The 25,040-nt window shown below is 49.8% G+C and overlaps 1 protein-coding gene across 1 annotated transcript in view; it reads right to left on the bottom strand.

The window, feature by feature from the left end:
• Positions 1-25,040, bottom strand: part of KATNIP (katanin interacting protein) — a 288,175-nt gene that overhangs the window by 549 nt on the left and 262,586 nt on the right. Inside the window, exons 20-27 of the mRNA XM_042782225.1 lie at positions 14,939-15,104; positions 11,612-11,775; positions 10,003-10,067; positions 7,900-8,010; positions 6,085-6,224; positions 3,715-3,816; positions 2,424-2,584; positions 2,206-2,294 (exon numbers count right to left, since the gene is read on the bottom strand). Coding sequence (XP_042638159.1) covers positions 2,206-2,294; positions 2,424-2,584; positions 3,715-3,816; positions 6,085-6,224; positions 7,900-8,010; positions 10,003-10,067; positions 11,612-11,775; positions 14,939-15,104 — 998 coding nt within the window. The remainder of the gene's footprint in view (positions 1-2,205; positions 2,295-2,423; positions 2,585-3,714; positions 3,817-6,084; positions 6,225-7,899; positions 8,011-10,002; positions 10,068-11,611; positions 11,776-14,938; positions 15,105-25,040) is intronic.

The raw sequence follows: 25,040 nt of genomic DNA, 5'->3' as shown, positions 1-25,040 counted from the left end.
GCGAGTCCAGAGGAAGGTGTCTGGAGCTGAGCCTGGCTCATGACGGGGAGGTTCTGGAGGCCGCAAGAGGTGAGCGGTCGTCCAGCCCTGGCCAAGCCGGTGAGCCTCTCAGGACACAGCCTCTGAGACAGCAGGCGGGGGCCATGGGAGCACTGGGAACTTGGGACCCTCCCCACCTCTGTTCACTCCGGGGTCAGCAGGTGGAAAGCTGAGGTGGACACCACCACCTTGCGGGAGGCAGAGCCCCTCACCTAGGTACCCCGCTTGGGACTCACAAGCACTGTGATGGGCAGGGGAGGAAAGACCAGCCCCTTTTATGAGGGAAACGGAGGCACGAGAAGGGCTTCTCCAAACTCCTGCAGCTAACAAAGTAGATGGCTGGCATTTGAACTCAAGTCTGCCTGACCCAAGTCAAATGCTCCCGAAATATATCTAAACACTGAGCCAAGACCTGGTTTTATTGTCACAGCAGACCCACCTTCCGGATATGAGGACACCGGGCCCAGACTGGTTCTGGGGCTCTGACCCAGGTGTGGGTGACCTTCCGTACCTTGCTTCAACCCTCTGCTCTCTGGTCTATTCCAAGACCTCCTTGCCCTTGGAGCCCGGGGCCAGGCAGGCTGCAGGAGGGACGCAGGGAGACCAACGCGGGCGGGCTGGCAGTGGTCAGCCTCGAGCCACCCCACCCCCAACCCCAGAGGCCCACCTAGTCCTGCCCCTGCTGTCCTTCCGGCCAGCGCCGGCCCCACCCTAAGCTCCCAAAGTCCCTCTCTGCTCCCGAGCCCCCACCCAGGCTGGATCTACCTCTCTCTGAAGGCCACCGGAACCAGAACCGATGCCGCCCTAGTGACAACTCCCACTTCCTGCCGAGACCTGGCTCCTCGCCTGGCAGTCCGTGCTGACTCCGCCCACCGCCCACGTGTTGTAGTGCTCCCCACCCAGCAGCATTCACTGCTTCCGGCTCCGGGTTCAGCCATATGCAGCCGGAGTGCCAGCCTTTCCTGCCTTCCGACCTCCTCAGGCTTCAGACCAGCGCCATTGGCCCCTTCCCCACACCGCCCACTCCCATAGCTCCCTCCTGCGCCCTCACACTGCCCTGTGCCCCCGGCCCACACTTGCCGTAGACGTGCACAAGAGTAAGGCTCGGGCAAAACCAGAGCCGCCCGCTCTCCAGACTTGGGAAGATGGAAAACGAGGTATTTTAGATCGAGAGCAAATGGTTACCGAAAGGTAATCAGAAACTTCAACCAAGGAGACTGCCCCTCCTTCGAGAAGCGGTGTAGTGGAGGCGGCTCAAGGATTCCGGAGCCGGACTGCCTGGGCTTGGACCCCAGCTCTGCCCCGTCTGGTTCTGTGAGTCCCTGGACGAGGGCCTTAGCCTCTCTGCACCCGTTTCCTCATCTCTAATGGAGAGGATGGCAGGAGACCCTGCCTCACCAGGGGGTTGCAAGGATTGACTCAGCTAATCTTCCAGAGCATTGAGAACAGTGCCTCACACTGTTTAGAAGGCAGCTCTCATTATTCATGGCTCTCTCGTAAATATCTATTTTGGAGCATGCTGCGCCTTCCTGAGGCCCCGTGGCGCCCCTCGTCCCCTAGCGGGCCAGCGTGATCTGGCTTCTCCGGCTTTCCCACTTGCTCTCCCGCCCTCTGCCTCTCTAGGCCGGCTCACTGGCGCCTTCCATGTGCCTCAAACACTGAGATCGCCCCTGTCCCTGCTCGGGGGCCTTTGCATGGGATGTTCCTGTGGGCCGGGTACATTCTTCCCGCTGCGGTGCCAGGTCCTGCTCGTCCTGGAGGTCTCAGCTCAAACGCCCCCTGCCCGTACCCCTGGCCCCTCTAGGTAAAGTCCCTTCCGAACCCTCCCACCCCAACACTTTGTCCCAGCCATTTTTCTACCGAGCATTTCATACAGCTGAAATCTGCCCATCTGTCTGTTTACTTGGCTCCTGCCTGTTTCCCCATGGAACACAGGTGCCAGGAGGCCAGGCCCTTGACTGCCCTGTTCCCACCTGGAGTAGGGGATGCTGCTCCATGTTACTGGAAGGTCTGTAGGAAGAAGGTGACAGTCTGCACCACCACTAGTCCCACCTCAGCCCTTGGCAGGCTCTCGGGGAGAAGAGGGACCTGAGGATGGGCAGGTGAGAGTGGGCATGGAGGTCCCTGCTTCCCGGGCAGGAGCTCTGGGGGAGATGGGGTACTGACCTGGGTCTACAGCGCTCTGCTTCCGCTTGGCGTTGGTAACAACGTGGCGCTCGTTCAGCATCTGGATGTCCTGATCCTGCACCTGGTTGCTGAGGTGGGAGAAGGCAGAAGACGCTCAGTCGGTGGGCGGTGCACGTGCCCCTGCCGTCTGTCCCCATCAGGTGCGGGGCTACAGCTGGCTGGGCCAGCAGGAGGGTGTGTGCTGGGCATGGACACACCTGATGGTGGTGTACTTCTCCTGGTGACAGATCTCCGTGTCCTCGGTGAAGAGGATGGTGTGGTAGGGCACCGTAGGTTCGCATGTGGGCAGGATGCCGCCCACCAAGTGGCTCACCATGGCCAGGACCCCATTGTACACCAGCAGGTCATCCACCAGGAGCTGGACAGATGGACAGAGAGAGGAGGACTGGGCCATGGCCAGCTGTCAGTGCAGTGGGGTGGAGCAAGCACCCCCTAAGCATGGCACATGGCCACCCTGGATGTGTGGGTGACTATCTTGATGTTGATAGTTAACATATTTAAAAGGGATAGCAAAGACCACTCATGTATCAGGCCCCTGATTTCATGGGTCACGAATGGCTTAGTCAAGCTAAATAACGTGAGTCAGTGAAATGAAGAGCAGCGGACTAATGGTGCAGGTGGGAGTTCTGGTAGCGTAGTGCCTAAGGCACTTGATGCTAACCAGAAGGTTGGCGGTTCAAACCCACCAACCACTCCTCGGAAGGAAGATGGGACAATCTACTTCCGTAGTGATACTGCCTTGGAAACCCAAGGAGGGATTGCTATGAGTCGGGCCGACTTGACAGCACATACCACCGCCACCACAATGGTGCGGGTGTAAGATGTGAAAGTGGCAACGCTTAAGGTGGTCTGGGAATAGCTCAGGTTGGAAACAGGAATCCAGAGGGAATAGCTCAGATCAGGCACCAGGACAAGCCTGGGTTCAAATTCTCCTCCCCACACTTGACATTGGGCAAGTGCTGCAGTGCCAGCCCAGAGCCCTGGCTCTCCTCTGGGAGGGGGTGCCAGCTCCAAGTGCTTACTGTGTGCCAGGCCTTCACTGGCACCTCAGAGCTCCCCAGCCAGCCAGAAGGCACGGTTAGCCCCACAGTGCTGACGAGGGTGGGGGAGGTGCAGAGGGGCTGAACACTGCTGCTCACCACGCAGAGCAGGGAGGTCACGGGGCCTGCACCCCCCGAGTCCCTGCTCATCCCACCCAGGTCACCTCCCAGCGTGAAGTGCTCCCAAGCCAGGGTGACTCGAGCAGAAGGCAGGCAGAAAGCAGAAAAGCCAAGCCCCTTTCTCTTTGTTCAGGGTGACGGTTCAAATCACTGTGGAGGCTTTGAATTTCACGGTTGGATGGCAGTTTCCCTGCATCTGAGCACCCGGCGTTTGTGTCTAAGGTTGCAATGGAGAGAAGTAAATCAAACTGCGACAAATGGTAATTGCTGGCGGCCTAATTACCAACGAGCATAATTATCTCAAAAAGCCCAGCTAATAAGTACTTACACCAAACTCCTTCACCCCTCGATGGGGTGTTTTCGCGTAATTCCACAGTTTGATCATTGACACGGTGGTGGGCAGATCGAAAATTACATACACTCGGTTCACCTATCAGGGAGAAGGATCCATCACAACAGGCATGTTTGGAAACAGGCGCTCAGCTGGGTCAGGTGCTGGTGTGGGCAGGGGATAGCCTGCGCCTGCAACCTGGGCAGCCCGGGCCGCGGCTTGTGCAGTGCCGGCACCTCCCACCTCCTTGCAGCCCATCTCGAGTCAGGTCACATGTGGCTGCGTTTGCAGCAAAGCGCTGAGCTGGCTCCTGGAAGGCCTGTTTCCCAGGGCCTGGTGTGGCTGGCCCTCATTTAAATACCACTGGAGACCTGGGCGCCCCTTGCCTTTCCCCCACGCAGGCCGAGATCACAGTCTGGGGCTTTGTGGTTCAAGGGACAGTCGCCAACCCTAGACTGGGAGCAGTCCTCCTAAGCAGTCTGCCTTGACCTCTGTCTGTCCTTCCCCGGGCCTCATAAATGAAAAGCAAAGCAGAGAGGCCCTGAAGGCACTGCTGGGTGATTTTAGGACGTGTCCTTGAGGTTCTGCTTGGGGAGAGGAAGTGGAGTGGCAGAACTCTACTAGTAAAGGAGCGCCCAGCAGCTGCCCTCCAAAACAAACTCTCAGATACGGGGCAGCCCCTTGCAAGGCAGAAGACAGTCAGTGCTGGCCAGGCCACAGCCTTCCCTTTGCCCCAGCCTGCGGCCATCCTAAGAATGCCCCCAAAGGGTCTGTGTATGGGGGGGGGAGGGTCAGCCTTCTGTTGACCTGGAGAAACAACAAAGGCCTACATGAGCTTTTCAAACTCAGTGCCTGCCGGGTTCAAGCAGGTACAAATGTTTGACTGTGATTGGGAGGTGCACATCTGGAGTATTACCCCCCACACATATGAAAAGCTATGGTAAGGATGACAGGCTATGGTAAGCATAGTTACAGCAGTGTCTGGACTGGCTGATGGGCAGCTGGTCTGCAGCCCTGGGTGTATGGGCAACGTGGGAAGGGGGCTACGAGGGCACAAGAGAAGCTGAAGGACCTTTAATGGAGCGGGGAGCATTTAGGGGTGGCCTTTGGACAACAGCCATAATACTGCTGATACTATTCTATCAGTATTTTGGGAGGAAATTGTACACCTCTCCTCCCACCCAATCACATGGAGTTGAAAAAGGGGGCACTTCAGTGGTCTCACAGATGCCCCAGACCCTGCTGCACAGCTTGACCCAGGTGTCTGGGCTCCACCCACCTGAGAAAACCACACTCCCATGATGCACTATCCCCACCTCCTGGCCCATCTCTTCCCTCTCTATCCACAGCTGACAGGCCTGGGTGGGTGAAGCCCACGCCTGGGGTCACACAGGGTCTTGGAGCAAAAAGATAAGCAGGACCAGGCAGCCTTGGGGTCAGAGAGCAGGCAGGGGTGGCTGTGTTTGGGTCAAGTGCTTAGTGACACTAGGGAGGAGTAGTGACAGTGGTGTGGAGAGGCCACGACTAGGAGGGGCGGGGTGGCCTGCAGGGAGAGGCAGAGGAAGGGAAGGACACTGGGCTTCCTGGCCTCAGATTCCCATCTGGTCCTTCATCTCCCTGGTGCCCTGTGGTAGTTAAGGTTGTCTGTCAACTTGGCTGGGCCTGGTTTTGAGTAGCTGGGCAGCTGGATGGAGTCATTCCCCATGAGACTGGCAATCAGCTCTATGGTGGAATATACAGTGAGCAGCTAAGTAGCTGCCTTGGGGATGTGGTCTGCTTCCAGTGTATAAGGAGAAGCATTGAGAAAGGTCTCTGAGCTTTTTGACACATTGGAGTCTGCATATAGCTGAGTGTTTATCTCAATGGCCTGCCAGTCTTAGGGCTGTTAATGGAGTTGAATTAGTGGTCTGTCATGTGGTTTGATAATTTTGAACTGTGCCATTTTACCTGTCAACCTTGGATTTGTCAGCCTCAGCAGCTGACTGAGTTACAAGAAGCCTCCGGCTTCAGCGGGCTGGGAGCAAGATGGAGAGCTGAAGCCCAAGGTCAAGGGGCTTTCACCCAACCCTAGATCCTGGCACTTTGAACTTGGATTTCTAGCCTCCAAAATTGTAAGAGAAATAAACTCCTGTTTGTTCAAGCCACACACCTGTGGTATTTTCTGTTAGAGGGGCACTAGGTGACCAAAACATGCCCCCTATGAAAAGCAGCCCAGAGCAAAGAGGAAGAGCCACTGGTTCTGATCCCAGCAGCATTAGGCAAGACCTGTGCCTCCTGATGGCTCCGATGGGGGACTAACTTGGCCTGGAAGAGAAAGACCTGGACCGGAAAGACCCCTGCAGGCAGCCGCCCTCGCCGGGAACCCACCAGCCCCGGCAGGATGGGAGCCAGCCACATGTGTCTGCCATCGCTGGTGGTGTTCACTTGGTCGATGAGCTTGTCGGGGGTCCGGACATCCCCACACACACCCTCCAGGGAGTTCACGCTGTCCGGGAAGGCGGCGATATCTGGGAAAGCCTGTCAGCTGTCATAACTGGAAGGCAGTATGTTTGGGACCGTGGGCCATGCTCAGGGCCACCTGCCTCTGTCATGCTGACGGTGCTGGGGCTGCAGGGCTGGCAGACAGAGCCGCTATGGCTGCTCAGGGCGGCTGGAGGAAGGACAGCCAGATCAGACACGGAGGGGTGGGGAGGCATGCGGGGGGGGGGTGGCCATGTGGTGGGGAGGCCACAGAGGGGAAGGACTAAGCAGAGAGCTAGCTGGAAAAGAGGGCCTTCTCAGAGTAGCCGGAGACAAAGGAGCAAAAAGTGCTATTGCTGCTTTGGAGGGTGAAAGGCAAACTCTGCGATCCTCTTTGGGAAGGGAACAGCATGGGGACTGGGTCTTGCCTTGCCGTGTCTCCTTGGCCGTGGCCTGACGCAGCCATTGCTGCTCAGCTGACAGGCATTAGTATGGCTCTGAGAACACAGGCTCTGTCTGGCTCTATCATTGGGACCCATGAGATGCTGGGCAAGTTACAAAACACTTCTGGACCTGTTTCCGCATCTGTAAAATGGGTATAAAAACCTCCACGTCCTAGGATAGAAGTGAGGACTTCTAAGACATCACATGTGAGCTCTCTTAGTAAAATCAGTAAAGCCTTCCACATCCAGGGATCACTGATAAAGACCAAAAACATCAGGATTATTAATCCCAGTTGAGGATGCTGGTGGCATCAGGGGAAGGCAGACAAGGATCCAACTGGGATCCAGGGAGCCCAAATAGCTGCAAGACAAGTTTTAGGGTTTGACTGGCATTGCTGTCCTGTGTTGGGTCAGGAGTCCTGCACTCACATGCCCAGAGAGGCAGGCTACCTAGGATCATGGGCATGCTGTCTGGAGCGAGACTCCCTGCTCCACCACTCACCTGGGCCAGATCGCTCAACCTGTGTGTCTCATGTTCCTCGCGTAAAATGAGGATAAAGCAGCACCCCCCTCACAGCATTGCTGGGAGGGTAAACATGGTTCCATGTGACAAGCCCTGGCGCGATGCCTGGCACAGAGCGGGCTGTCGGTATGTTTCAGGGGTCTGGTGGAGAACAACAGGCAGGCTGAGGACTGAGGGAAATGGACTCACTAGGAGAAGAGGCTCCCGGATGCTCAGGCCCAGGCATCACTGCTGTGCGTGACTCGGGCCCCACGCACTGCCAGTTTCTCAAGAGGGGCTGGAGACCGGGGTTTACGTATGAAACTTCCTTCTTTTTTAAATATTAGCAACTAGTTTAAAATATTTCGAAATTCACTGGGCTAACAGTTTGCAAATTCCAGTGTGGGTATTCCATGAACAAAGGGTTCAATAGTCAATACATTTGGGACACATTGAGCTGAACAAAGCAAAACAGGTTTCTCCCTGCAGGATTCGTCAGAGCCTTTAGCGCTTCAAAGTGGTTCTCCGAGAGGGGGCAGCAGCTGGCAGCCTCTCCCGGTTGACACCTGATTGAAGGGGACTAGGTTCTGCAGGTGTGGACAGGGAACTGCTCTCTGCTTTGTCCTGCCCCAAGAGTGAGCCTCCGGCTCTAAGCCGAGCCCGTGACATTTTTTAACCTGGGGCTCTGGTTCCCCCGTTCAAGGCTTCTGCTCCTTCCCGGACCCTCCCGTGCTCCCTTTGGTCTGGCTGAGACCACTTCGGCCCTGGGAAGGATACTGTTTTCCGACAAAGGAATTTTTTCTCCCCGCTCGTCATACAGCTCCAGGCCGGTCAGGCCAATGTAATAGGGGTCACCCCAGCTGGTCAGGAGCTGAAACTGGAAAATGACTGGGACACACGATTAAGGAAAACCAGGCTAATGTCTGGAGAGCAAAGTAAGACAAGGACACAGGTCACAGAGGGGCTTCTTTCTAGGACTAAATGATAAAGAGAGAAAAGCGAGACTGAAGCCTATCAAAATACATGTGACATCAAGTTTTTAGTTTAAGTTGCATCTATTTATACATATGCATATGTGTATGTAGGGAGCTCTGGTAGCATAGTACCTAAAGCACTTGACTGCTTACCAGAAGGCTGGCAGTTCAAACCCACCAGCCACTCCTCGGAAGGAAGATGGGGCAATCTACTTCTGTAGTGATACTGCCTCGGAAACCCAAGGAGGGGTCGTTATGAGTCGGGTCCGACTCAAGGGCACATAACAACATGTCTGTCTGTATGTATGTACATATGTATATGTACGTAAGTGTATATATATCACATATATATATATGTGTATATATATATGTGTGTGTGTGTATGTGTATGTATATATATATATATATATATATATATATATATATAGAGGAGCTCTGGTAGCATAGTGCCTAAGGCACTTGACTGCTAACCAGAAGGCTGGTGGTTCAAACCCACCAGCCACTCCTCGAAAGGAAGGTTGGGCATTCCTACTTCCGTAGTGATACTGCCTCAGAAACCCAAGGAGGGGTTGCTATGAGTTGGGGCCGACTCGATGGCAAACAACAACAACAACAACATACATATATTGAAAAGCATATATAACATCCATGGCTATTGAGTTGATTCTGACTCCTAGTGACTGAACAGGACAGAGCAGAACTGTCCCGTAGGGTTTCCAAGGCTGTGTGTCAATCTTTATAGAAGCAGACTGCCACCTCTTTTTCCCACAGAGCGGCTGGTGGGTTCAAACTGCCGACCTTTCAGTTAGCAACCAAGCTCTAACCACTGTGTCACCTCGGGCTCCTGCCATGGCAGGGTGCCGGGGTAGAGTGACTGGCTGGGGGCAGGCTGCCTTAGGCAGTCAGGAGACCTGTTTGAGCTCAGGCCTCATATCAAGAAGGAAGCAGCTTATATATATGTGCATGTTACATATATATAAATTTTAAAAGCATGTATACAAGGGAATATATATATGTATGTCTATTTAAAGGAATTCAGAACCCTTCTCTCCAGGCCCCAGCAAATGGGACGTGGATGCCCTCCAGGGAGCAGACAAGCTATGCATCAGCCAGGTGGGGAAACAGCTGTGTCACAAACTTACTGCTGGACAAACTGGTGCCCTGTCTTCTGTCTCTTGTTTCCCTGGTTGTAAGATGACAAGAACATCTGGCCCCTCCTCCACCCAGATGTGTGCAGGAGGTTATGGTGTGAGGAATGCATGAGCTTCGTAGCATCAGGAGGGATGGACCGGTGACAGGGAGAGTGGGGTCCCAGGAAACAGCCAGGAAACCTGGGAAGTGGCAATGTGACATGCTCCCTGCCCCCTCCCCCCACCAAGACAATGTCATAGCCCGAGGCAATCTTTCCAGGACAGGGTGGAATAGGGCTAGCTTTAGAGCCAGGCTGCCTGGGTTCTCTAACCTGGCCCTGCCCTTTCCCAGCTGTGTGACCTTGGGCAAATTCTCCAGCCTCTCTGTGCCTCAGTGTGTTCTCCCGTGAGATGGGATCACAGCAGGATCTACCCCATACAGTTGCTGTGAGGGCTCAGTTAATACAACACACAGAGCAGTGCCCAGGGGAAGGGTGCAGAACACACGGACCTGGGGGTCCTCCCTACCTTCTGCCACCATAGCGCAGACCACGAGACTCCAACTCTGCCCTGGCTGTCTTACCTGGTGCTCTGCGGCTCAGGGTGGTGCCAGCCTGAAACCCCGGGGGCAACTGAGGCTCAGACGCCTTGGAGCCCTGGCGAGGGGGCTGGAGGGCCTCACTGTCCCTGCTTAGGGCAAGGAGCTGACGTTTCCTGGGAGCTCCTGCGTGAGGCTCCCAAGGGGGCTGGGATGTGCGGGGCAGGGAGAAGGATACAGCCGCAGGGCATCAGCGGCGCCTCATAGTCCATGCTGGCGTGCTCCTGACTCTTCCTGTGGGGTCTGAGAAAACAGAGAATGTCACTGAGGCCGGGTCCTGACACGGCACAGACGGGGCAGAGACATGGCAGCTATGATTCCCGCTGATCAGGGACAGAAGAGGCCCTGCTTGCACGGAGTCCATTTTACTGTCCACAGGTGACACTTAACCCAGTGCCAACACGGCACTCACTCTGCCACGTGTCACTGCTCACTGACAGGGACACTTATTCCTCCACACACCCTGGGAAGTGAGCACTGTTGTGCATCTGAGTTGCAGCAGAGGGAACGGGCACAGAGAGGTGAAATCACTTGCTTGGGATCAAACAGCTGGTAGGCAGCAGAACAGGGATGTGACCAGAGGCTGCTCAGGCAGGGCCCTCTCTCAGTCACCCCCACCTCTCCACCCACAGGGTGAGTCTGTGCTGGGCTAGGAGTGACTGGAGAGCCATGGCAGGGCGCCGGGGTAGAGTGACTGGCTGGGGGCAGGCTGCCTTAGGCAGTCAGGAGACCTGTTTGAGCTCAGGCCTCATATCAAGAAGGAAGCAGCTGTGGGCAGAGTCAGAGCCTGGCCTTTCAAGCAGAGGAGCAGCCAGAGCAGAGGCTGCAGCGGGACAAACTTGGCAGTGGGACTGTGGGATTGGCCCCACAAAGTAGATAGACGGATGGAATGGTGGGTGGCATGGGAAGAGGGAAGGGAGAAAAAGTTGGAGGTAGGGAGGGCTGGAAGGCCTCGGTTTCAAGATTCTGAGCAAATGGTTTTGCCAGCCCGGGCCTCAGTTCCCATGTCTGTAAAATGGGCATAATCGCCCCTACCTCAGAGGTTCTTGGAAGGGTTCTGCAACGTTTGAATACAAAGCCCTACACTGAGTACTCAGGAGGGAGAGCTTGGCGCTTCTTTCCCTGCCACGTTTCTCCCTGGGGAGCTTCTCTCCCTGGTCCGCAGCCAGTCCGATCCAGCCCAGACATCTTCGGTGTCCAGGCAGTGTTACAATGACATGACTGTTCCCGGTGACAAGCCCAGAACTGATCCGGCTATGGTGGAGGGAAACTTATTTTGTTTCAAGAGCTTGGCCTCTGGTGTTTGGACATCAGGGGTTTTAAATGAGTCAAGTTAATGTGGCATTTACAAATCGTTACGAACCCACTGCACCCGAGGCTGGGGCCAAGAGATCCCAGGGAATCCATGAGTCGTTAGCCTCTGTTTCTCTCTTTGGATCTTTCTAAATCAGGAACATAGAAGTGAGAGAAGGAAGGCCCTTCCCCGAGCGGGCCAGCGGGCATTTCTGGAATTGAGGCAGGCTTAGCCTTTCTTCCCAGCAGGACGTGCAGTGAAGCATTTTAAATCTTAAGCACTCCAGACTATGAAAACCCAAACAACCAGACAAAGCAGGCACGTCCCACAGGCTGCCGGAGAAGGCTTGGCTGAGCTTTAGAAAACGGCCCGGGTAAAAAGCAGTGTGTTTGATCATTGTTTTCAAAACCCGTTACACACACACTTCAGGTCCTCATGTGGAGCAGGCACCGTGGGCAGGGAGGGAGCGTTCCTGCGCCCGCTGCCTTCTCACCTCGTGGCCGGCTGGGGCCGCATTTGTGGTCGTGGCTGCAGGTAGTCCACAAAGAGGATTTCTTGAGCAAAATCAAAGTGGCAGTTGCCTGGCCCCTTGCGGATGAGGAAGCCCTCTGGGGGGGAGACACATAAGCCGTCCAGGGAGACGTGGATGATTTTGACCTGCAAACAAGAAGAACGACTTGTGAGGAGCCAGGGCCGGTGTGTGGGAGAACAGTGGGTGCTCACACTGCCGGTGCTGTGCCTGTTGGCATTCACAGTGGAACCCCCGGGCTTAGGTAATGGCTTGGTCTGGCTTTTCTTTCAGGCCACAACCACCTGGCTGGGCTCCACTTTCCAGGGTCCCCCTCCTCCATGCGAGGTGCTGTGTTGAGCACAGGGGTGACAAGCTCCCTGCCACAGTTGACACAGATGTGCGTTCTCTGGCCCATACTGTTTGGGAGTGGAACATGACTGGGCCAAGGCCTCAGCCACCTCACCAGCTGCAAGGACCTGAGGTGCTGTGATGTGGTGTCAAGGGCATGGACTTGGGTGCTCTGACATCCACCACTGGTAGTTGTGCAACCTCCCTACAATGACTTAAAAGTACCGGAAGTGCCCAGAACAGTACGTGGCGCAAAATAAGCACTCAGTAAGTGGGGCTCTGCCCCCTTCCTTCTTCATACCCCACGTGCACTCACCGCCTCTCCTGGTGATGAGCCCCTCCCATCTTCCTCCTCATGGCACTCAGCCCATCCCTCCTTAGGGCATGGATTGCCCAGCAGTGTCCTTGGTGGTCTCTGGGTGCCTGGATGCAGAGGCTCCAGGTGAACCATCTCCATGCCCACCTCGGGGCCTGGCACACAGTAAGTGCTTACCAAGGGCTTGCTGAACCGAGGTGGAGCCAGGCCAGAATGTGCTCACCAGAAGGCTGGGGTCTACTGGAAAATCTGAAAGCCTCCTGGTAGGGGCTGAGGGGGCGCAGCTGCACCTGTGCTGTGCTCGCCAGGGTGAGCGGACAAGGGCGACAAGCCAGCACCCTCTCTCTGACTGCAGATTTAGAATTGGGACCCCACCTTCATGGTTAGCAACATGGCCCATGCTGGCCACACTGGCAGAGTTCCTTCTGGAACTGTAGAGAGGAGCCTCCATGCAGAAGGGCAGGTCTACCCTGGGAATCGGGGGTAACTAATGGGCCCTCAGCACTCAGGCAGCCCCATGATGACAGTCATCAGAGCCCTCTGGGGTGCAAGCGTGGCAGAAAGGGAACTTAAGGGCACATAAGCCTAAAAAGTGTAGGTTATGCTGGCTTCAGGCATGGCTGGCTCTGGAGACCCGGAGATGTCACAAGGGCCTAGTCTCTGTCATTCTACATCTCTCCACACCACTTTCCTCCGTCCGATTCTAATGTCAGCTCCAGACCTGGCCAGAAAGACCAGCACCCCGCTGGCCACGTGATTGGTTCACGGTAGGTCAGGTGACTGAACCAGACTCAACTGGCATAAATCTTGGAGTTTGCTAACTCGCCTTGGAAGGGGACTTGTCTCTTTTGCTGGACCTGGAGATAGCAAGGTGTAAGCTCGGAGCTACCAGGGTTCACCCTGTAGAGAGAGTCCCCTGAAGGTGAAACCCACAGTGGGGCACAGCAGACACCCATGAAACCCCTGCCCACCTTCCACAGCCACCACCTCCCCAGGAAGCACCCCCAACTTCCCAGCAGACTTGGCCCCTGACCCTGTCCTCTGCTAATTCCCTAGGAGGTGGTTTCTATTAACAGCCTCATCTTATAGCTAAGGAAATTGGAGTTCAGACAGGCAAAGCCATTTCCCCGAGGACACACAATGGGTAGAGGACTGAAAGGGATTTGAAGCCCCTCTCCTGGAGTCCAAGGCCCTGGCTTGTAACCACCACCAGGGGTTTGTAATCAGGTGTGCAATAGGGTCTTGTGGAGGTAGGCGTCCAAAGCATTCTTCTGGGGAGTGTCCACTATTTCTATCACACTGCACTCCAGGATGCCCTCTTGGGTCACATGTCCATGTCCTGCCTCCCTCATGCCACCACACCCACCTGTCACCGGCACGAGGCTTGTGAGAACTGGACCTATGAAGCGAGGACTCTGAGCCAAGCATTCTAGATGGTAATTTCAGGTCACAGAAGTTCAACCACAAAGACTGTGTTTCACTCAAGGCAATGTGAAGGTCCAAAGGCACATCTTATGGCAGAAGGATATTTTTCCAATACCCCCGTGTCTGACTTTTGTAACGGGCTGTGCCTCTGAGCGCACTCACAAGGACGCAGGTGGCTTTGGGAGGGTTTGTGCACTGTGCACTCAGAGGAGGCAAAACTGTGCTGCGTGCGGCCGGCTCAGCTCCACGCCCCTGGGGGCAGAGGGCTGGGATGGCTGCCCATCCCGTAAGGGTCCCATAAAAGGAATTTTGTGCCATGGTAGGGACAGAGAGCCCAGAAGTGGACCCAAGACCTGAGGCCAAGTCTTGGCTCCGTCAACCCAACAAAGCAGGTGTTACAGTCATCCTTACAGATGAGGAAACTGAGGCCTGGAGAAATCAAGCCCAAGGTCACAGAGCAGGTGAGGGTCAGAGCTGAGAGTCACACGCAGGTCCTTCTGACTTTAGGCCCAGCTGGTTGCTCTACGTTGGTGGCCTTCTTAGCATCCCGTTTTTCCAGAGCAGGGAACATCGTTTATTCATTCCCAGTCACACGAGGCCGAGAGCCCACGGGAAGCAGACTCTGATGCTCATTTCCACGTTCTGACAGTGGCTGTGTTTAAGACGCCACCATACTCTCCCATCCAGCAGAACGACAGACCAGGGAAATTAGCAGAATGGGCTCCAAGTCAGACAGAGCTGTGTGGAGCTCGAGCTGTGTGATCTTAGGTGAGTAACTGAACCTTTCTGGGCCTCAGCTCAATCCCCTAAAAACAGGGTAATAACACCTGCCTCAAAGAGGCTGGGATGAGGGTCCAATGCAATGAATGCCTGTGAAGCCCTCGGTACAAGGCCTGGTCCCCTGAAACTTTCAAAGAGCACAGGGCCATAATTAGCCATCACAAATTGGGGGCTGGGCCTGCTAGAACCTCCCTCATTCCTCCCCCCCAAGAAGAGACAAGGCTCTGCAGTTTCTCAAATCTGCCATGGGTGCTTAGCCTGCATTTGCTGTTTACAGAAACAGAATAAAACAGCACCACGTTCTCTCCCTGGTCGTAACCCCCCAGCTCCATCTGGAAAGTTCTGGAGGATTTATGCTCCTCTCTGGCAGCCATGCCAGCCATTCATCAAGGCGCCATTTCCCTGACAGTAGAAGGAGCACGCTGCCATTCCCAGCTCACCCCTCGATAGGTGTCCTCGGGAGATTTATTGTAGTTCCAGAAGCGCAGGCCTGCGATACTTTCGGCTCTGTCGAAGCGGATTGTGACCACGTGGTCCAGCCCTGGTGAGAAGGGAATCAGCCACATGTGCTCATCCTCCATCGTGATGTTGGTTCCATCAATTAACCTGCAAGCAATGGGACAGCAGCGATGAGACGGCCGAGACATCACAGCATGGGGCTGGCACTCATTCATCTCCCCACTGTGGCCACCCGTCACCTGGCACTAAGCCTGGCTGGACAGGCTCACTAATTAAAACAACAGTAAGGGATCACCCTTCATCTGGGAAGTTAGACAAGATAAGAAAAAAGGAAAAGACAAGACATGAGTCCACGTTCTTAAAAAGCAGTCCTGGTTGTGCAGTGGTTAGACCGCTCAGCTGCTAACTGAAAGTTGGTGGTTTGAACCCACCAGCAGCTCCATGGGAGAAAGATGTTGCAACCTGCTTCTATGAAGATTACATACAGCCTTGGAAACCCTATGGGGCAGTTCTGCCCTCTCCTGTGAGGTTTCTATGAGTTGGAATTGACTCTACATCAACGATTTACTTTTTTCTGCTCTTGGAAGTGTGGTGCAGGAATCATCAAGGTTAAAATAAAGGGAAAATGTGTCATTTTTTCAGGGTCCTTTGATCCAGTGATCTTGTTCTGGATTCTAGTGGTATAGTGCCTAAGGCACTTGACTGCTAACCAGAAGGCTGGTGGTTCAAACCCACCAGCCACTCCTCGGAAGGAAGATTGGGCAATCTATTTCCCAACATAGTGAGTTTGGTTTGTTTGGTAAGGAGTATTTATTCAACCTTGTGATAGTGGAGCTGTGTGTCAACTTGGCTGGACCACAATTCTGTGTAGTTTAAGCAGTTGTGATGTGGTTATTCCCACGATGGGATCAGATGACTAGGTGTTGAGTAGCCAATCCATTGAAAGGGAGTTTCCCTGGGGGTGTGGCCTGCTTCCAGTATATTTACGGACATCCTGGGAGAAGAGACACTCTTCTGTGGATCGGGATTCTGTTGCGCTGCCTATAACTGTCCGTGAGTGAACAATCCACCATTTGGCCTGGAGATCTTGGATTCGTCATTTGTTGGAGTCAACAGCCAGAATACTGTCTGCCAACCTTGAGCTTCTCAGCCCCTGCAGTTGCGTGAGTCGGGAAAAGCCTCCAGCTTGACGTTTGATCCAAGAACTTTGGACTTGCCAGCTTCTATAACAGTGTGAGCCATTTTCCTAAGATTTCTCTTTCTCTCTCTAAGTTTTACTGTTTTTTTTTTTCCCTCTAGAGAACCCAGTCTAACACAAACCTATAGACAAAGCTATCTATGTAAAGACAGTTATTATAGTTTTATTTATAATAATAATAATAATAATACCTCACTGCCATTGAGTCAGATCCGACTCATAGTGATCCCTCCTTGGATTTCTGCGGGGTTATCACTATGGAAGTAGGTTCCTTCTGAGGAATGGCTGGTGGGTTTGAACCACCAGCCTTCTGGTTAGCAGTCAAATGTCTGAGACACTACGCCACCAGAGCACATCCTTTATTTATAATAGCCAAAAAAAAAGGGTATAACCCGAAAGGTCCCGGGATAGACAAATAGTCAAGTCCATTTGTGCAGCTGTCACTGTGCTAATCACAAGACAATGCAGTAACACAGAGTAAAATCTGGTGGCAGTAATGGTAGCATCCTCAGCTCCTGTCAAATTTAATGGGAGATCATGACCAGGTTCAGCCCAAAGCTGATTCTTACGCAGTGGAGGTCAAACATACCTCCACTCTCCAACCTTTTTACCAATTCTGACACCAGCTGTCCCTCCCACACCACTCTGTTTCTCCACTGGGTTTGATAATCCATTGCAATGGCCACACAGAACTAACAGACCATACTTACAGTTAAGTGGTTTAATTAAGAAATAGGATATAACTCGAGATCAAGATCAACAGGCAACAACTCAGGATCAGGATCAGGAAGCATGTAGGCAAGGTCTCCCTTCTTCAGTGGAGGGCAGCTCTCTCAGCTCCTCTACACTGTGCAGGCCTCTTCGCAGCCCCCTGAGGGCAGGCTCTTCTGGGGGAGTACAGGTGGGGCGCTCAGGACAGGCTTCTCTTGGCTCTGCCATTTGTTGCTGCTGGCTCTGTGGCCAGGCCGCTTCTGGCCCTGTTGTAGTCTTCAATGTTACTGCCCTTGATCCATGTTTAAGTTTTTTAGGAGGTTTCTTGCCTCCTCTCTGTCTCTGCTTCGTCCTGCTGTTTCTCTTCCCGCTTTGTTCTGTCTCAGAAACCCCTGTGGGGTTGGTGGCTTATATATACAACTCCTTATCAGTTCAAGCCATGACCCCTCCCAGCGGGAAGCCATGAACTGACCAATCTGGGTAGGTCACAGGTACTTCATTTGCATAACTATTGACCAATCCCTGCAAGATACATAATGGTCAGAGGGCAGGCTGCAACCAGGGTCAGACGAAAAGTATTAGACCACAAATTGTTTACAGTTTACCCAGGAAATGTCACTCAACTTGGACAAAAGTAAAAAATCCTCTGGGGTAGAAAACTAGGGCAAAGGTAACTCCTCAGGGTTTAGGGAAAAAAATATCTCAAGCTTTTTTCCTAAAGAACCAAGGCAAAAGGTTACATAAAGGAACTCCTTTCACCCCACACAGGAAGTCAGGCTACAGGTAGGAAGAACACTGACTGTATGGTGGGAAAATGAGGACAACGGCCAGGTGAGATTATGCCAAAACTGAAATCACACTGGTGTCAAGACACATCAGTTGTTGTTGTTGTTAGGTGCTGTCAAGTTGTCTGTGGCTCATAGTGGCCCTGTGTACAACAGAACTAAACACTGCCTGCTTGTGAGCCATCCTCACAGTCCTTGCTACACTTGAGCCCTTCGTTGCTACCACCATTGTTAGGAAGAGGGATTGGTAGGTAAATATTTTTCTCTATTTTCCAGCCTTTCTGTAAAATTGTTGAATTGACTTTATGATACAATTGGAAAGAACTGTGCCCCTTCTTTCTTGGGATGTAGAGAGCTCCTAAAGAAGCAGGGTGAACCTGACCGCTCCTAGCGTGGGGCAAGTACACAAAGGAGCAGGTGCCTCTCTGGGGACCTTGTCTGGCCTGGCCACCCTAGAACAACTCCTAACCATTGCCAAAGCACTCCAGCACCCTGTGCCCTTCTCAACCACAGTGTTGAACTTGTCATTTGGCCCACATTGCACTCTTGTCCCAATTTCTGGCTCCCCCTGCTTCAGACATCTTGCCTTGTCCTCATCAATTCTGCCTGAGTTTGTTCCAAGGACCACGATGCCTCTGGCTGTCCCTGTCAACCCAGGAAGCCTCAGCCCAAACCCTAGACCCATGTCCTGGCTCTGGTTCATGTGTCTGGCAATGTCATTGAGAGGTCTGGCCCCAGAGACAAGGACTCAACTCTCAGCCTCTAGACCAATCCCCTACTCTGTACCCCCATTTTTGTGAGCCTTCCCTACTCCATATCCTTGGACTCCTGATGTCCTTAATGTGTTGTACTTGGAGAAACTCAGACTGCTGTCACATTACTTAGACTTTAAAATAAATCTTTTTAAAAAATGTATTTATATTTTAAAGTTTTGGATGTAGAATAAATCTTAGAGTATTCATCCAAGGAGGTAATGCTTCTTTTATCTCCAAAAGACTTTTATTAAACTGATGGATGGTGTGCCTTATAATTGATGGTATCTTAAGACAGAGGAGATTCAGCAATATAACACTGGGTGTTTATGGAACTAGCTGGGTGAGGATTACCTTCCAAAAGCAACTGTCTCTCTATCCCAGAAATGAGGTCACTTACACAGGAAAATGGTTGCCAATCATGAAAATAGAGGGAACTGTCAAAGTGTCTGCAGCTGACAGTGAAAGGAGGTCCCTACACACACCTCCAAGAATATGTAAACGATGCTTCTGATCTCTGTCCATGAAAAAGCCCAGAAACAATGACCAACCCATTAGCAATGGGCATCTCTAGTGGCTAGATTATGGTATCTAAGTACCATTTCCCGCTAAAAGGAACTAGGGCTTTTTTGAGAAATAGTTGATTCCATGTCTAGGACAAGATGAGCTTGCACCACTATTTCACATCAGAAAATAAGAAAGCTGCCAGAGATTACTATTTTAAAATAATTCAGGAGTCCATGTGGCCAAGTGCCCAGTGTCCAACAGGGGTTAGTTTGAGCATCAATGAGGGTAACAGATGCCGTGGATTGAAACCCAACAAGCATCACTCACTCACTGCTGTCGAGTCCATCCCCACTCATAGTGACCCCTCCTTGGATTTCTGAGGCGGTATCTCTACGGAAGTAGATTGTCCAGTCTTCCTTCTTAGGAGGGGTTGGTGGGTTTGAACCCCCAACAAGCATGTTGTTGTTGTTGTTGTTTTTATGTGCTGTCGAGTCAAACCTGACTCATAGCGACCCCTCCTTGGGTTTCCGAGGCAGTATCACTACGGAAGTAGGATTGCCCAACCTTCCTTCCGAGCATAGTATGTTTAAATCCATGAGCTTAAAATGATACTCAAAACAAATAAGGGGGACCCAAGATGGCAGATTAGGCAGATACACACTCCAGACCCTCTACAACAGAAACTCAAGAAACCAAGTGAAATGGATAAGAATGACCATCCTGGATCCCAGAGCTTCAAAGGAAAAGATAGAGAAGTAGGTCAAATACCAAACAGAGGAAGAGATTGAATGAAAACAGTGAATAAGGAGGCATATGGTGTGGTGAACTGCCAAATGGCAAAATGGCATGGCCATTTTGAATTTTGGCAAGCAGTGTTCCAATCTGGGCAAGAATGAGATAACCATGTCTGCTCTCCCAGGATTGTAGAGGGAAAAAAAAAAGAAAAACACCTCACTGCCGTCAAGTCAGATCCAGCTCATGGTGAACCTTCCTTGGGTTTCCGAGGCTTATCACTACAGAAGTAGATTGATTGCCCAACCTTCCTTCTGAGGAGTGGCTGGTGGGTATGAACCACAGTGAAAAGCCTTACCAGCACCCCACATTGCTGATCAGTGACCAGAGAGGTGTGATGTCTCCCCTTATCCTGCACACCCTCTCAGTGACCAGAGGCACAGGCCCTCCACCCAGATCCACCCAGCAGCCTGTCAAATCCCCTGCCACTGCCTGTGCTGTGCCACTTTTTTTTTCTTTCTTTTCTGTTTCTTTACCTTTCATCTTAGTTTGTCCGTCTCCCCCTTTTTTTCCCTTTCATTTCTTTTTTCTGCATTGTCCCTCCCCCCTTTTAAAACTCGGTCCCACAGAGCAGATGCTCCCCCCACAGTTGGCAATACCTACCCTGTCCTTCGCTGGTCAGCAGTGCACGCTTCTGTGCGGTAAGCGCTGTGTTCCCGCTGCAGCCATGTTTGGTGGCTAGTGCTCTCGCCAATACCATGCTATTTTTTTAGTAGTTCTTCCCTCTCTCCTTGTTTTTCCTTCTCTTCCTCTCCTTCCCTCCCCCTTTGTTTTTTGTTTCAGTTCTGTAGAATGGGTGCCTACCCCTTACTGATGCAGTGATCAGAAACATTTGCTCCTGCCCCCCCCATTGATGGCAGCACATGCTCCCGTAGAATGAGCTCCATGTTCCTGCTGCAGCTGATTTTGGTGGCTAATGTTTATGTCAGTACTGTGCCACTTTTCTTCTTCCTTTTTCCTTTTCTCTTAGTTCTTCCCTCTCCCTGGCTTGTTTTTCTTTTTTCCTTCTTTTTCTTTCTCTTCCCTATTTCTTCTTCTGATCCTGCGGAGCCAGTGCCGTACTCTCTGCCATCCCCACATTAAATAGCACCTTCCCATCCCTCTACATTTGACAGTGTGTGCTCCCGTGAAGTGAACACATTCCTGCTGCAGTCATGTTTTGCAACTATTGCTTGTGCCAGTACTGTGCAACTTTTATTTTCTTTGTTTCTCTTTTCTCTTTTTCACTGTTTCTTGCTTCTTAGGTTTCCCCACACCCACTCATGTTTTTCTTCTTTTCTTTTCTTCCTTTTCTCCTCTTATCCTTTTTTTCCTCCTACCCCAGCAATTGGGAGTCAGCAACCTTTTCCAGCCATATCTGCCACACCTGCTACCTGACCCACTGGGCAAGTGCCACTATCCTCTCCAGCACTACTGGATCAATTTCAGATGGTGGCCAACACCCATCTAGCCTGCCTGCAGCTGCTGTACATGACCAACAATCAGAGACTGACTCCCACATTCCCATCTGCTACCAAATCCACCTAGAGACAGGTAGTGAGTGCTTCCAAGCTAGCGATTAGAGTAGCAACTTTGCCCTACTAACAGATATATTCAAACAAACAAACTAAATAAATAAACAGGGTGGCATACCAATATAAAGTCAACAAATAAACACGTAACACCACAATGTCTCAGAATCTCCAGACAACTTTAAATCATACAAAACAGAACAAGATAGCTCAAGCAAGTTGACCAAAATACAGAACAAGAAAATCTTCCAAGAGAAAAAATGGTATTAGAACTGCCTGATAAGGAATTTGAAAGAATTATATTTTGGTGCCTTCGATGGAGTGAGAGGTAGATCAAGGAAAGCACAGACAAAAATCAAGGAAAAAACAGACAACGCTCTAAAAGAATTCAGGAAAACAACAGAAGGGCAAACTGAAGAAACAAATGGAAAATTAGAGCAAATAGAAATCCAGAAGATTAATATTAAAATTCAAAAATAGATACAGTATTGGAAGAGCAAAGGAGTAGAACTGAATCAATGGAAGACAGAATTAATGCCATTGAAGACAAATCTCTTAATACTAATCTGCTAGAGGAACAATCAGAAAAGAAAGAATCAAAACAGAAATGAGGAAAGCCTAAGAATTATGTGGACACCATCAAGAGGAATAATTTATGTGTGATCAGAACAGGAAGAGACCAAAAAAAAAAAAAAAAAATAAAAATTATTTTTAACATTTGTTGGAAGAAAACTTCCCAAATATCATGAAAGATGAGAAAATATGCATTCATGAAATTCAACAGACCCAAAATACAATAGACTCAAAAAGAAAATCACCAAGACATATCATATAATCAAATTTTCCAAAACCAAAGACAGAGAAAGAATCCTGAAAGCAAGTCTGGAAAAATGAAAAGTTACCTACAAAGAAGAGGCAATAAGACTAAGTTCCAATTTCTTGGTAGAAACCATTCAGGAAAGAAGGCAATGGTGTGGCATATATAAAACTGTAAAAGGAAAATATTGTTAACCAAAAATTATATATCCAGCCAAACTGTCCCTCAAATATGATGGTGAAATTAAGACATTCCAAGATAAGCAGAAATTAAGATAATTTGCAAAAACCAGACCCACCTTACAAGAAATGGTAAAGGGAGTCCTTTTGACAGAGAACCAACAATGGAAGACAACAAGTGGAAATTAAGACACACAACAAAATCACTTAGAAATCAACCCAGATACAGAAGTATCAAAATAAAATAAACTTACAGGACTGAAAATAAGGAATGAGAGAAGTCAATTTGTAAATGATGATAACTACAAAGCAAAAACAAGGAATGATGTCGTTACAAACTTCCAAATGGAGAGAAGTCAAGATGGTATCAAAACAGAAAAGACTGCTTTAAACTTGGGAAGATAAAGTACAAGGTAACCTCAAAGAAAACTGATATACCTTCTCATCAAAATAAAAAATAAGAAAATCATGAAGTCTCAGTCAACACTGAAAAAGCAGCAATGAAGGAAATGATAAGATAATCTATAAACAAAATGAACCCAGCACAGAAAAATATATGGAACAAAAAAACCATCAACACCACAAGAGCAAACACATAAAAATATGACAGCAGTAAATTCATACCTATTGATAATTACATTGAATATAAATGAATTAAACGCACCAGTTAAGAGACAGTAGCAGAATAAGAAAACATGACCCCTCAATATGCTATCTACAAGAGACACACTTGAGACACAAAGACAAAAATTAGCTAAAAATCAAAGGATAGAAAAACATATACCAAGCAAATGGCAACCAAAAGAGAGCAAGAGTGGCAATATTAATTTCTGATCAAAAGAACTTTAAGGCAAAAACCAGCAAAAGAGACAAGGCAGGACATTATATAATGATTAAAGGGTCAATTCAACAAAAGGATGTAACCAAAATAAACATCTACACACCCAATAATTAAGAGCCCAAAATTACATAAATAAAACTTTAACAGAATTGAAAAGAGAAACAGACAATTCCGCAATACTAGTAGGAGACTTTAATATACCACTTTTGATGAAGGACAGAAATGGAGAGAAACTTAATAAAGATACAGAAGACATACATACAACACAATCAACCAACTTGTACATGCAGACATATACAGAACACTCCACCAAAAAAACAGCACAATATACATTCTTTTCCAGCACACATGGAAGAGTCTCCAGAATACACCATATGTTAGGCCACAAAACAAGCCTCAATAACTTTCTAAAACATTAAAATACGAAGCACCTTCTATTTCACAATGTTATAAAATTAGAAATCAACAATAGGAAGATAAAGGAAAAACATGTCAAATATATGAAAACTGAGTATCACTGTGCTTAAAAACTACTAGGTAACAGAAGAAATAAAAAATTCCTCTAATCAAACAAAAATGAAAATACGACATACCAAAATCTTTGGGACAGCAAAAGCAGTGCTCAGAGGACAATTTATAACAATAAAAGCACACGCAAAAAAGAAGAAAGAACCAAAATCAACACCTTAACATCTCAACAATTAGAAAAAGAGCAGCAAAAAAAGCCTACAGTTACCAGAAGAAAGGAAATAATAAAGATTTGAATAGAAGTAAATAAAAAAGAAAACAGAAAAAGAGTAAAAAGAATCCACAAGGCTAGAAGTTGGTTCTTTGAAAGCATTAATGAAACTGACAAACCATTTAAAATTTAACAAAGGAAAAGAAGGAGAACCTGAAAATAACAAATAAGAAATTAAGTACGTGATGTCACAACAGAACCAACCGAAATAAAAAGGATAACAGAATACTATGATACCGCCTTGGAAACCCAAGGAGGGGTCGCTATGAGTTGGGTCTGACTCGATGGCACATAACAACAACAATGATGATGAACTGTACTCTAACAAATTTGCAAACCTAGGAAAAAATGGACAAATTTCTAGAAACATATTACCTACTCAGACTAACACAATCTGAGGTAGAATATTTGAACAGACCATTCACAAAATAAGAAATTGAACAGATCATTAAAAAATGTCTAACAAAAAGAAGTCCTGGCCCAGACGACTTCCCTGGTGAATTCTACAAAACACCTAGAGAAGAGCTGACGTCAGTTGTACTCAAACTATTCCATAACATACAAGCTCACTCTATGAAGCAAACATAACCTTCATCCCTAAACCAGGTGAAAACACCACTAAAAAAGAATATTTCAGACAAATATCCCTCATGAACGTACATCAAAAAATTCTCAGCAAAATCGAGCCAGTAGAATCCAACAATGTATTAAAAAAATAATACATCATGACCAAGTGGGATTCATATCAGGTATTCAAGGATGGTTCAACATTAGAAAAACGAACAACATAATCAACTATATAAATAAAGCAAGAGAACCAAATGATCATATCAATTGATGCAGAAAAGGCATTTGACAAAATCCAACACCCACTCTTGATAAAAATGCATCTAAGGTGCAACTCTCCCCGTCTAGAGCATGAAGAGTGAAGAAAATCAAGGACACACGGAGCCAATCTAAAGGACTAATGGAGCATGTGAACCCCAGCCTTCACCACCATGAGATGAGAAGAACTAGATGGTGCCGGCCTGGCACTGCTGATCACTCTGAAGGAGATCACAATAGGAGGACCTCGATGGAGTGTGGGAAAAACTCATAAAAAAGACCAGTCTTGATCTTAAAAGCGTGCAAGCAGCCATCTATAATGGGTCTCTCCTCATCCAGAGCAAAGAAGAATGAAGGAAACCAAAGACGCATGGAAAAAATTAGTCCAAGAGACTGGTACACCATGTGATCCTCAGTCTATATGAC

This window comes from Orycteropus afer, unplaced genomic scaffold, assembly GCF_000298275.1.
Source record: "Orycteropus afer afer isolate SDZICR_OR568_19922 unplaced genomic scaffold, OryAfe1.0 scaffold00266, whole genome shotgun sequence".
NCBI lineage: Eukaryota > Metazoa > Chordata > Mammalia > Tubulidentata > Orycteropodidae > Orycteropus > Orycteropus afer.
Note: the sequence above shows the minus strand (reverse complement) of the source record. Positions and strands in the feature narration are given on the sequence as shown.